The 12,550-nt window shown below is 36.4% G+C and overlaps 1 protein-coding gene across 1 annotated transcript in view; it reads right to left on the reverse strand.

The window, feature by feature from the left end:
- The window catches only part of Invadolysin (leishmanolysin-like peptidase, invadolysin), a 188,405-nt gene that overhangs the window by 24,198 nt on the left and 151,657 nt on the right, over window positions 1–12,550 (reverse strand). The window contains exon 4 of the mRNA XM_076895050.1: window positions 1,995–2,025. Coding sequence (XP_076751165.1) covers window positions 1,995–2,025 — 31 coding nt within the window. The remainder of the gene's footprint in view (window positions 1–1,994; window positions 2,026–12,550) is intronic.

Raw genomic sequence — 12,550 nt, forward strand, 5'->3', positions numbered from 1 at the left:
GCAATACAGAAGTATTTCAAGAGTAATTATTGGATGCTTGAATGGGAAGTTCTGTAGAGTTGTAATTACCCACAAAAGTAATTATAGAAATAAGAAAGAAAATTAGCAGTACGTCTTATTGAATACATATTATCGAACTGCCTTTTTTCATTTTACATTCCTGGGACATAATTGTAATTGCCCCCCCCGCCCCCTCATTTACTTTTCGTCAAACTGAGGTAATAATATGGATAGAAACTGTATATGTACATGAAATGCAACAATTTGATTCTCCAAAATTGCACATAAAATTGAAGACGGTTAAACAGTGACTCTAGGCGTAACAGATAGTGAAATATTTAATTGTGGTAAAAGTTGAAGAGGATAACCGGCATTAGAAACGATCATAAACACAGTGAACATATCAAACATGCCTTTTCGCCGTGTTTGACGATCGATCGTTGTCGTTAATGGAGGGGGTGGAAGGATGGGAGAGAGAGAGAGAGAGAGAGAGAGAGAGAGAGAGAGAGAGAAAGAGAGAGAGAGAGAGTTTGCCAGAGAACGGAGCAATCGGTTTTCAGGGGGTTGCTCCCTGGCTCGATTTACGAGATTATCATACGACCGACTATTATGCGGAGTAAACGATGGCCCCGCGTGTTCGAAGCATGCCGGGTGCTCTGATTGAAATGCGCCCGGTAATTTCCGGTTATTTGGCGCATACACCCCCGTGCCCACGACGCGGTGCATTAGACTGCCACGACGCCGGCAACGTTTGATACGGTGTAGAAACGCGTCCATTTGCTACGCTCCATTTGTAGCTCCCACATGTCACATATATACGTAATATGTACACATCAGAAAGAGAAGGGATAGGTTATGATAACTGTTTTAAATCCACTCTGTTCTCTTCAAGTATTAATGTTAATCCTCCAGCGGTAATGTGGTTTTTCATTGAGGAGGTCGCTCTTTGGCCTGATTTTTTGTTGGTTTGGGTTTTAAAAAATCTGGAAAAATTCTGAGATACTTATAGTGGTCGATGGTTTATTATGCGTGACTGAGTGATACTTTAGGCAAATGTTTAAATTCTTTTGAAATGAAAATAAAAATTTGGTGGTTTCAAGATTCATTTATATGCTTGCGATTGATTAAAATGGTAACGAGGGAGAATAAGTGCCGTGCAGTTGCCTTTATCACGTTATTTAAATTGAAAGCACACGCTTTTTAGGAAATTATTTCGATTTATATATCATGCGATGTACAGGATGATTAGTTTACTTCGGTTAATTGAAATGGGTCGCACGGATAATTCTGATGGGGCGTGTGCAGCAGGTTGCTCGTCGCTAAATTAAAAAATTCAAATAGCGTCGATAATACTCTCTAAAAAAATACTCTCCGTTTTAAATACGCGGAAGGTAATGTCTGCTTTATTAAACCGAATGCAAGTGTGATCGACGTTCAGTGAGTTGAGCGGACAGCAATCGCTTCCAATTCGGACGGAATATGAACAATGTTGGCGCACGAAAGAAAAATATTTAATCGATAAGAAACAAAAGAATACATATATGCAACATATAGTTGTCGATATAATAAAAGTACAACGTTTTTCATGAAATACGATTTACGTAACAAAGTTATCAACATGGTTTGAATTAGCAGAGTAAAGCATGAAAATGTGCACGTATAACATTTTACGTTGCTTAAACAACATTAATCCAGATTGAGCAAGAGCGAAGATAAAAAATATTATAGACCGTGTGCACAGAGTTTATGAAGTTCTTATAGCTGTTGAAACTACGTGGAATTTTTTTCTTACGTACGTTTGAACATATCATGACACAGACATTTCAATGTACCTTTTCTTTATATGTGTATATTATATGTATATATTGTACTTTATATAGGTAAGAACTGCATCCGCGGTGAAATAAATATTTGTCAATAAATTAACAGAAATCGTATTTGAAATTGTTTTAATTTGATTTCCCTGTTATGAATATTAATGTTAAGCTACTTACATTGATGAGGTCCAATTTTTCGTCATCTAACCTGAAACATAAAACGAGAGATTTAAAATAAAGATTAAACGTCTTGGGTATAATTATGATTTACCAGCGTATAGATAAATATTTATTAACGACTATGTAACATTCTAAAATTAAATATCTGAAAAGCACATTCTTCATTTATGTATTCTACTATAATTTCGAATCTTTTGAATTATTAGAAATGTAAGTGCTTTCCATGACAGTAAATAGTTCTTGTATGCGCAAAGTACATTATAAAGAACCAGTAATTTACATATATACGCAACTCTCCGCATGTCTTCCTTCTTAATAGTAAGGAGAATTATGTACATCGTACAAAATGAATAGCGCTGAAAAAACCTGTCACGGGGCGCAAAGAGCTTTTAGTTTTTGAAGAGAGGAAAACACCGTGCATAGTGCTGAAACAGGTTTACATCGAGCATTTTGTCAAGAAACGTTTAGAAACTGGGCCATAAAAACGAATGCATATGTATTTTGATATATAATGTTCTATTGTGTACTACATTTCTCTCAAAGTGTTTTGTCAATAACTGAAAAACAAATGGATTAAGATAGCACGCAGTTGGATCATTATCTATAAGTAATTATAATAGAATGTCGAAGTGTATATTAGACAAATATGTAGAATATACAATTCTATAATAAAAAGGGACGTAATAATTTAATTTAAAACTAAATCCTTTCCTCAATTAATTTTGCAAGAAAAATATATAGAAGCACTGCTAGTGTGGAGCATCCTGTATATAAAATATAAAATATGTAGGACGTACATTTATATACAGGGTGGGACAGTAACTATTAGCACCTCAGGTATGTTCGAAACTACAAGTTTCACAGAAATATTTGTTGATATAAAATTGCACAGTACGAAGAGGGCCATTTGTTGACGAAAATACAATAGTCTTTTTGTAAGTGGAAATATGTCGGACATTTGAAGGTCACCTTCATTTTTTTTAATGGATCGGTATGTTTTTGCTTCCGTATTACGATAGAGCATGTTAAAACGAGTTCAACGACCTATAACATAAGGCCATTAAAGGTTATAGAAAGTAAAAAAAGGCGATAACACTTACGGTTTTGGTTGTAACTGAAACATACGTATTGTAAACAGCAGAGGAATGTGTAATGTTTACCATTTATTTTACTATGAATAAACACTGCTCGAAAGGCATTTTAATAGTTTGCTGGATAAGTTAAACATGATAAGATTAGTATCGATAAGTCAGTCAGTCTGTTCCGACCGACGCTGAGCAGTAGTAAATGTGGAATCTTGGAAAACTGAATTTATGACGTGTTCTTGACATCAATGCCAATTTTACATTGAGTTTTTTGCTAGAAAAATTACTTTTACTTGCACGACAATGCACATTATTCATTGACTACGCGAAGGGAAGTAGATAAAAAATGTCGAAATCATTGGATTGCACGCGGCAGTCCAATATGGTGGCCAGCTTCACCATACATAACACCTCCAGATTTCTTTCTGTGGGTAACACTGAAAGAGAAACTGTACAAAAAAGTACCACCTACACCTTACGACATGCAACAGCGAATTATTACAGCCTGTGCGTCAATAAGTTTTGACAGCGATGGTCATCATTTCGAACATCTACTATAAATGTATGCGTCATTTACTACCAAACCGTAAGTATTATCAACTTCTTCTAGTTTCTATGACCTTCAATGGCTTCGTATTACAGGTCGTTGAACTCGTTTTAAGATGCTCTATTGTATCACGGAAGCAAAAACATACCGATCTATTAAAAAAAATGAAGGTGACCTTCAAATGTCCGACATACCTCCACTTATGCCTACACTATTAAATATTTCTGTGAAACTTATAGTTTCAAAGATATCTGAGGTGCTAATAGTTACTGCCCCATCCTGTATATTAAAATATAGGTAATTTATATTGACATAATATTATAACACAAATCCGCCATCACTAACATCGTATTATTATTATTATTAAATGTATGTGCACATATAGCTAAAGATCTTCCTGTTCAATTTGCACTTACTCTTTCAAATTCCACCTTTTCTGGGATATATTATTTCATCTTGCTCCTTTTTCATTATTTTTTCCTAGTTTCTCTTCTGCTCGCCTACCTCCCCTTCTTCTTGTACTTCTCCTCTGTGTTTCACACCGAATTTCTTGTTCCATTTCTTACATTATTGCGTGTCCTTTTCCAATCCGGGTCTTCTTTTCTCTGTTCCACGTCTCTCATCATTCTCGGGACGACTCTTTCGGGCTCGTTCACCTTTTTGTTCCACGAGCACTCTCGTGTTAAGGGGGTTCGCCGTAGGGGTGGGCGTACACCCGTGCCATTTTTATTTCACTCGGCCAGTGCAATTTGCAGTTTCGCTCGACGGTGGTTAAGATGCTTAATCTGCGCAGTAACGAACGGCTAGCGCTTGTATATACACCGTCGTCGTGCCATTTCTTGCCGTAGCTAAGCCTCTATCGACGTACTTCAGAGTTCTCTAGCGCTGGCTAGCGAGATTTTAAAAGACCGTGTACTTTCTCTCGTATATTTGCCGGTTTGTTTGAGTGAAATTTGCGAAATCTTTTATAACCAACATAATAGAAGAAAATAAATATATAATTTAATCTTTATAGTTTTGTATAACAGAGAAAGATTTTGTTCAAGTTAGTAGTTTTAAAATATGAAACTTTTACTTAAAATAAAATGAAATTTATTTAACATCCATTGCGATGTTTCAATATCTATCTCAAGAAAAAATTAATTATTTTGTATATTAAATAAATTTAATATGCACATAAATTTATGTATGGATCATGTACTTGATTTGCATAACATAGAACGTGTTTTCCATATTATACGAGATTTAATCAAGTTTGATGTATCATAGCAAGGGATCTCAAACTTATGTAATCCGAGGAGCCCAATAACTTGTTAAGTAACAACAAATACAAAAAGTCTTGGCCGTGTAAGATTTTTATTAAATCCGTTATTTGAATAAAAGCGAAAAGTTGGAGAACGTAAAGTTAATGTCAAAATTGACCCACAGAAGTCCGTGAACTACAGTTTAATAACCGCTATATCTTGTATAATACCGCTATTCTTTGAACATCCGTATAATTCTGTAGTTAAATGTGTTTAAGCAATGGTAGAGCCGCTAACTATGAGAATATTAAATAAAACGTTAAGCCACGGTCTGGTATAAATTTAAAACTGATAATAAAAATCTTTCGCGTTAATACCTTGCAATTTCTACATTAAATATTTCGTCATTTCTTTACTTATTATTTATACCATACATTCGATGCGATTCTGTGTCTATTGGTTTGATTAAGTATTGTACAATATACGTTAAAATATTACTTTAAATATTTTGAAAAAAATTTTTCAAATATTTTATTAACTTGAACTTAACTCAGAAAATAGAATTTTTAACAATAAATATGAGTCTATTGTGAAAATAGGCAAATTTAAGGATATCTATAAATGCGATTAATTAATAATAAAAGAACGTGGCACGGCTTTTCTAAAGTACTGGTGGCAGTAATTGGTTGAGCTTTAATTCACTCAGGATAAGCAATTTCAATTGTCACTCGTTTGTTATCCGTCTATAGAAAATGGAATTTACGCCGTACACTGGGGAAATCCGATTATTGTCGTTCGAGAGAAAATAAACTTTTTGATCGAAGGCAAACATTGAATCTACTACCCCTTCGGGTGGAGTTAACTGAATTTGTTATTTACGAAACTTCGTAAATAGACTTCCTCCCTTTTATTATCGCTGTAAAAATATTATTTTATAAAACGTACAAAAACATATGTTCTACAAAAGTTAATATGCGTGCCGTAACTATCTAGCTATCACCCGTAACATTTTATAGAACAAGGTAGCTCTAGAAATTCCAGAACTGAGCATAGAAAAATTATGTTTGAGACTTTATGCAACTACTGATTCGTTTCACCCCGAAATTATATGTCGTGTAGTTCACTTTGGGAATTTAGGTAAATTCTCAAGGCTTCAGGGGTCGTGGCCTTGTTTTAAGGTTAACGTAGTGTAGCAATACCCAGGTGTTCTGGCTGTGGGAATAGAGGGTGTTAACCCCTACGCCATGGTCCTCAGAAATTTTATTCGCCTAGTGTCATATAGTACAGTGTATGTATAATTCATACTAAAATGACTAACGATATTTGTAAAAAAATGCTTTATATTAAGAATACAAAAAATAATAATAAGCAAGTGTGTGTAACGCGAATGATTGTGCACAGTCACTTAGAACTGCATCACGTGTCGCACTGCATATGTTGAGCCGTAAAACTTAAAGAGAAAGGTCCATCGGTGTCCGCTAATGTCACAGCTGGTAGACATCGACCGAGACCCTTGCTTTGAATTTCATTTTCGTGTAAATTCATACGCATTTGGCAACCAGCTATCCATATCAGCAGTAACATCCAAGAAACCATCACTTTTAGTCAAGATTTAGTTTATTGTTGGCAACATGTGTTTACTAGATTTTTCGCATTTTACTTTCGTTTTTATTGTTTCGTTGTTGCACTGTTTAAGTTAAGCTGCTTCTTTGGTTTATCGCTTACTACGGTCGAAAGGCAGGGCGCGTGGAATCCACGAATACGTCACCTGAGGATGCACTCTGTACCTGTGAGTAATCGAGAGTTCGGCGACGAACTTTTGCCATTTCTGCATAATTTTTGTCGACCAATTAGCTTCGATGTTCGCCCCCGTCACCAAATTTCGTAAAATAGTAAGAGACGAATCCGCTTGTGCTAACAAAAAATGGACACACCCAATAAACACTTTCGTTATAACACAATCGTTCTAGTACCGTTGTTAGCAGTCTCTAGCATGATACATAGTTTCCCAAGCAGTCGTTGAGAGGTGTATATAGTTTGATAGGAACTTGGATATATATATACACACATACAATCAATAAAATACAGTCCACTAACGATCATAACAGCATCGTGTCATTTATTCGTCGCCAGCTGAAACGTCGACACTGTGAGACAATAGCGTACTGGATTTTTTTTTCGAAACGGAGGAACATATTTTATAACGTTATTTGTTATTTATAAATTCTTTAGCTGTCTTCTATGGATCAAAATTATTTCGAGATTTTTTCCTAACAGTAATAGTTTTCATATACAGCGAGCACATCAAAAGGGATAAAAATGTAAGAGGGTAGATGCAAATTCTCTCCCTTGGGGCGTAACCACGATAAAGTGACACGCTTTTAGGAAAAGTATGCTAGGGAAAGAGAAAGTTACCGAATAGTGACTATTGAAAGGGCCACGTGCGAGGAAAGTTGTTAAAAAACTGGTCGGGATTCACGCAAGGTAATATACCCAAGGGTGAAGAACCGCGCCGTAAAAACGCCGGAGTGGCAGTTGCGAAACAATGAAAACAATGCAAAACTGTTGCAAGCCAGTGCTTTCAAGTTGTGCATTGTACTCTTAATAAAAGTCCCGACGATACGTAGCCAATCATCATTTACGTACACTCACGAATAAGAGAATTTTTAAAAACAACAGAATTATCGCTGATTTCAAGAACTTCAATCATTCGCACTCTCATTGACTTCTCAATCTTTTTGTTAACAGCTTCTTACTATTTAAAGGGATTTATTTGTTTACTATAAAGAACATTTTTCCATTGTTATGTGTAAACAATTTTGTTTAATAATTATATCAAATATTAAACTTTGTTGTGATTTATATTTATGGAACTTATATATTCTTTTCTTATTTACTGATGTCGAGTCATACTTGACAAAGGAGTGCAAAAGGTTAATTAATTAATTGATTTAGCAGCTGAAATTAAATAATTTTAAAAAACTGTGATATATAAATAATTTTTGTTAGACAAAACGTTTCGAATGAATGATGAAAATTGGCAATTTTACGTTGATTGCAATAGATAAAATTTAAACTTGGCAATTACTTATCTAATAAAGCTGTTCGCAGGAATAATTCAAGCGCGTAATCAGCCGGATTTGAGATGCGCGACACGGTTCATACTGCACAGTTTGTTACGGCATTCAGGACACCGGTGACTTTCTAGAAATTTATTACCCCGTCTTTGAAGGTCGAACGATGATGGCTTCGATCGCGCGCTCGTGCTCGACTGTGTGTTCACTTTAGCGAAGCGACCTCGACTTTAGAATTGACCGTCCCCCGCTTCGAGAATTGGTCAGGGTGCCAGAGTTGCACTTAACGAGTCCTTGGTGGCAGACTTTAACATGGTTACCACACGATGCGAACGAGCGACGCGCAGCCGCCTTTCAGCCTTGCATCGCATTATAAATATACATCTATAAGCGTACATATTCAGAGTGCTAGCTACAGGTTTGAAACTTGAAGCTTTCTATATGAAATTATCATTTTTATTTCTAATCTTTAGTAACTAAATGTTTATTTGGTTAACGAAGATTTTCATTGTGTTTTTTTTTTGTAATTATAATGCGCATCTTGCATGTTAAAAAGTTGAAAAAATGGCATGTATAGGTAGGTATGTGTAAAATTGTGCATATATCGGTGGTAGCTTAGCAATGAGTTATGGCGTAGCACGGTACGCGAGCCCAGGACGGTTGTTAGTGGTTAATTATACGATGGGATTAGCTTGGTCAGCACTACCGCAAACCTACCCCTATAATTTTCTACAGAGTTCAAATTCGAGCGTTAAGCGAGCTATTGTGCGTAGGATAATCAGCGAACGCTTTCCTGATGTGACATTCCGATTACGTATCTATGGAACGTGGTTGCAAAAATACTCTAATCTCTCTCGCTAATTAATCGCTGTTAAAAAATTTTAAAATACACTCTCTGTATTAGTTTTGCTTCATTTATTCGATATGATGTAGTCCCTGTGCAATGCGCAAGTAGAATAATTTACGACCTCATATAGATAAGGGTGTGCCCACAATGAAATCTTATTTCTAAAACATCCACGCAATAACTTTCAATGGTCGTGGTAGAAAACCTTTTAGTTGAAAATTTTCCACATTATCTATTGTTTCGCACGAAGTATAAATCTTTTTTTTTTCACCACGGTTGGCGCTTAATTTTTCACGTTGTCGCGGAAACGTTGAAATGGCTGACAGAAGGCAATATGTTTCTTCGGCCGGGTAAAATTACACTCCGGGGAACGTCGTTTTTCGTTTCGTATCCGAGAGCAATCACTGCACCTCGTGACATGGTCATAACGTGACATTCGCGCGCGCAGATATCGAGGGAAAGTTTTAGCGGCAGATCGTGGATAGGGTGCTAGCTGAAGTACGCTCACCGAAACAACGACTCCTCGTATAAGTTCAATCCGACGCGCAATATAACCTTCTTGGGAGCTACTCTTCTTTTTCTGCTGGCCCTCTGCTTCTTTGCATCTTTTTCATTCCTCGTCTTTGTCCGTCTACGCCTCTTTTGTGTCTCTCGGCCGCCCTTCGTTCCGCGTTTTCCTTTCGCGCAACGTAATAAAACGTTCAATCCCTTCTAAGATTTTTATTTCGCGTTCCTTTTTTCTTTCACGCTTTTATGAAACGTACGTGTATTATTAGATCTTCTAAAATTGTTTACTTTGAACACACAGATTTTATCTTTCAGCTGTAGGAGGTTTCGTGAGATTGGAGTACTCGCAAAATGCGAGAATGGAAAAGCAATATCAGTAGTTACACTTATTTTTTAATTTGAACAATACGATTTAAAATTATAAATGTCCCTTGAAATTATTGAGAACGTTTAAAAATATTTCTTGGCAATAGCCACTCGTTTTCAAAGAAAGTACAATTCAATTTCTTAAGAATTTTTACGAAGCTGCAAATGAATATTTTCTTTCTTAACGGAAGCACGCGTATATATTTTACTAACTATATACCATAGGATAATGTGTCTACCAGAAACATTGCTTAACCATACAGTTACTCAAAGTACGCGTTCGTGAGAGGAGCGTCGACACGAAGAGAAACAGACGAGGAGTTTCGTCAAGGTAAAATTACGCTGTTCACTCTGATTGAACAGCACGGTCCATTCAACGGAATTGAAAGTAAAGTAAACAGTGTGAATTGCAACTCGATTAAACGCTTTAACTGAATGGCTCACTGGTTATACTACTGTTTACTTTGTTTTCAATTTCATTGAATCAATGACTGTGCTATCGAACCAACGTGAACCATGTAATTCCAATCGGTGCCTTTTACTTAAGACCGAATAGAACTTTTCCGGCCACTTGACGAACCTTTGAAATATCATTTTGGACCACTCTTATTTTATTCAGCATCTTTTCTTATTATTATTACTACTATAATTTTTTACAATTCTACTTTCAGTAATAGTTTTACCTTTAGAAATAGTCTATCTTTAGTATTTAGTAATAGTCTTATCTTTAGAAATAATCTAGTGATAGTTTAACGATATTCCACCCCTAAGTTTACAATAATCAGGAAAGCACAAAGGGAACGCGAATAACATAGTTAGATAAAACGCCGTTTGAAGGTATCCTGAAAAGCGGTAGAGCATAGCGATAACGATCGAATGATTCACTCGTATTCATGGCACGCGCTAAACAGATTCGACTATGGTGATGCGACGCTTTGGTTCCTCACAGGGTAGTTCTGAAAAGATACGAGCCGCGCATACCTCTGTCGACCTCACGGCAATTTATCTCGTTCCGTATTCCGTGTTAGACTCTAACGGTACATACTGTGGGATAACGCTCGATTTAATCCACATTTTAGAATCTCCCACCTCGCCACCTCGACCAGAATTCCTCGATCCTATCGATTTCTAATAATTTCATATCAGCCCGTGTTTCCTGCCGCATGTTCAGCATTTTTCTCACCAGATTTCTATGGCTGGAGGACCATTCCTTTGAGGTTGCAACTAGAAAACTTTTTTTTTTCAAGTCCTCTCGAATCTTTTTTTGGCGTGTAGTTGGACATTCGAGATCGTCTGCACCTTTGCACAGTTGATTTGGAGTGACGTTTCATACTTGACGATGCAGTTTGAATTCAAGTTTTACTGTATGCTCGTTGATTGTGATGAGTCGTGTCGCGTTCTTCTTCATTTTGTTTCCTTTCTCATTTAAGCAAACTGTTCAAATGGATTTCCTTTGAATCTAAACAAATATTTACGAGACGAATTAATTGAAATGAATTATATTTCGAAGCAACTTCGAGCAACAATATCGAAATTTGTTTCAATCTATTCTACTCTATTTCACGTTCCCTCGATAAATGCAAACAGCGATCGATCCACCAAAATAGTTTGTATGCCGTAACGCAAAATTTGTAGTAACAGAGCAAGTGATAAATTTGTACGCTACTGTCTGGTACACAAACACGCAGTTCTCCCTCCTGGTCAGTAGCGTGGATTCAATTATAAAGCGGGGAGAATTCTGTGTTCGTAATTTTCGCATTAGCATCGTTCATCGGGCAACCTAATTCCAGGCAGTCGTTTTGCAAGGATGGTTACAGGCAACGATCACGACTATCCGAATATTTCGCGTGCCGATGTCTCCGAACGATCTCCCGATAAATCGGATTCCCAGCCCTGCTGGTATCAAATCGAATGTTCGATTCGAACATTGCGCGTTCGTAACGCGGGAAATTCGAAAACACGGGACACGACTCGGTTAATTGTGGTCCTTTTATTGTTCCTCTATCGCAGCAAACAAACGATACACATTAGTCGATTACGAAACTGAAGCAATGTTATACTCGTATTTTGTAAAAATTGCCGTTCTTGAATGTAATTCTGTGCGCGTACGTTACTTGAACATTTTTTAATTGGACTTTGTAAAGTACAGTGAAGAATTTTTATAACATACACTAATATCAGTATTTTATATTATCTTTTTTAAGAAATTAAAATTTTCAACGTGAGTCTGTCATTCTTAATCTTTACTTCATTATACTGAACATTATACTACAAGTAGTGTCTGCAGCCGAAATATATCCTATTTTCGAAATTAAAAATGATTAACAAAAAGTAATTTCTTTGATTTCAATTAAAATAATGAAGTAGTTTGGAAAATCGCTACACTGTCAAACGATTTTTTTATTCGAATGCCAATGACATCCTATTGGTTCCGATGCTGGAGTGGTTTTAATGAACTCACGACTAACTTAATAATTTATCGTCAGTCTTCTCGTACTTAAGATTATCGCAACGCATTAATCGGCGACGTTGTTTGCCGAGTTCAATTCGCGGCGACGTGGATTTCGCAAGTCAAACACGAGTAGTCGTTCTCACTTGAGCAGAAAGCTCGATAAATTTGATTTATCGTAACAAGATCTTTCCGCTTCGTGAATCCTGCAGAAGTTTGTGTCCCAGAAACGCGCTTTCCGTTGTACGAGTCGCGACAACTCTCTAAGTTGATCGTCGTCGTATGAAACTTATTTCGGTCCATGGATTTCTCGGTCAAAAATGTGGAGATTGTCACTTTACAGCGTGAAATGGTTAATTATACATCAGCATTAATTAAACCTAAAAGTAACGTAGAAACTTTAAATAAAACTTGGGTTGGATAATGTCATTTAT

The sequence above is a fragment of the Xylocopa sonorina genome, chromosome 5, assembly GCF_050948175.1.
Source record: "Xylocopa sonorina isolate GNS202 chromosome 5, iyXylSono1_principal, whole genome shotgun sequence".
Classification (NCBI taxonomy): domain Eukaryota; kingdom Metazoa; phylum Arthropoda; class Insecta; order Hymenoptera; family Apidae; genus Xylocopa; species Xylocopa sonorina.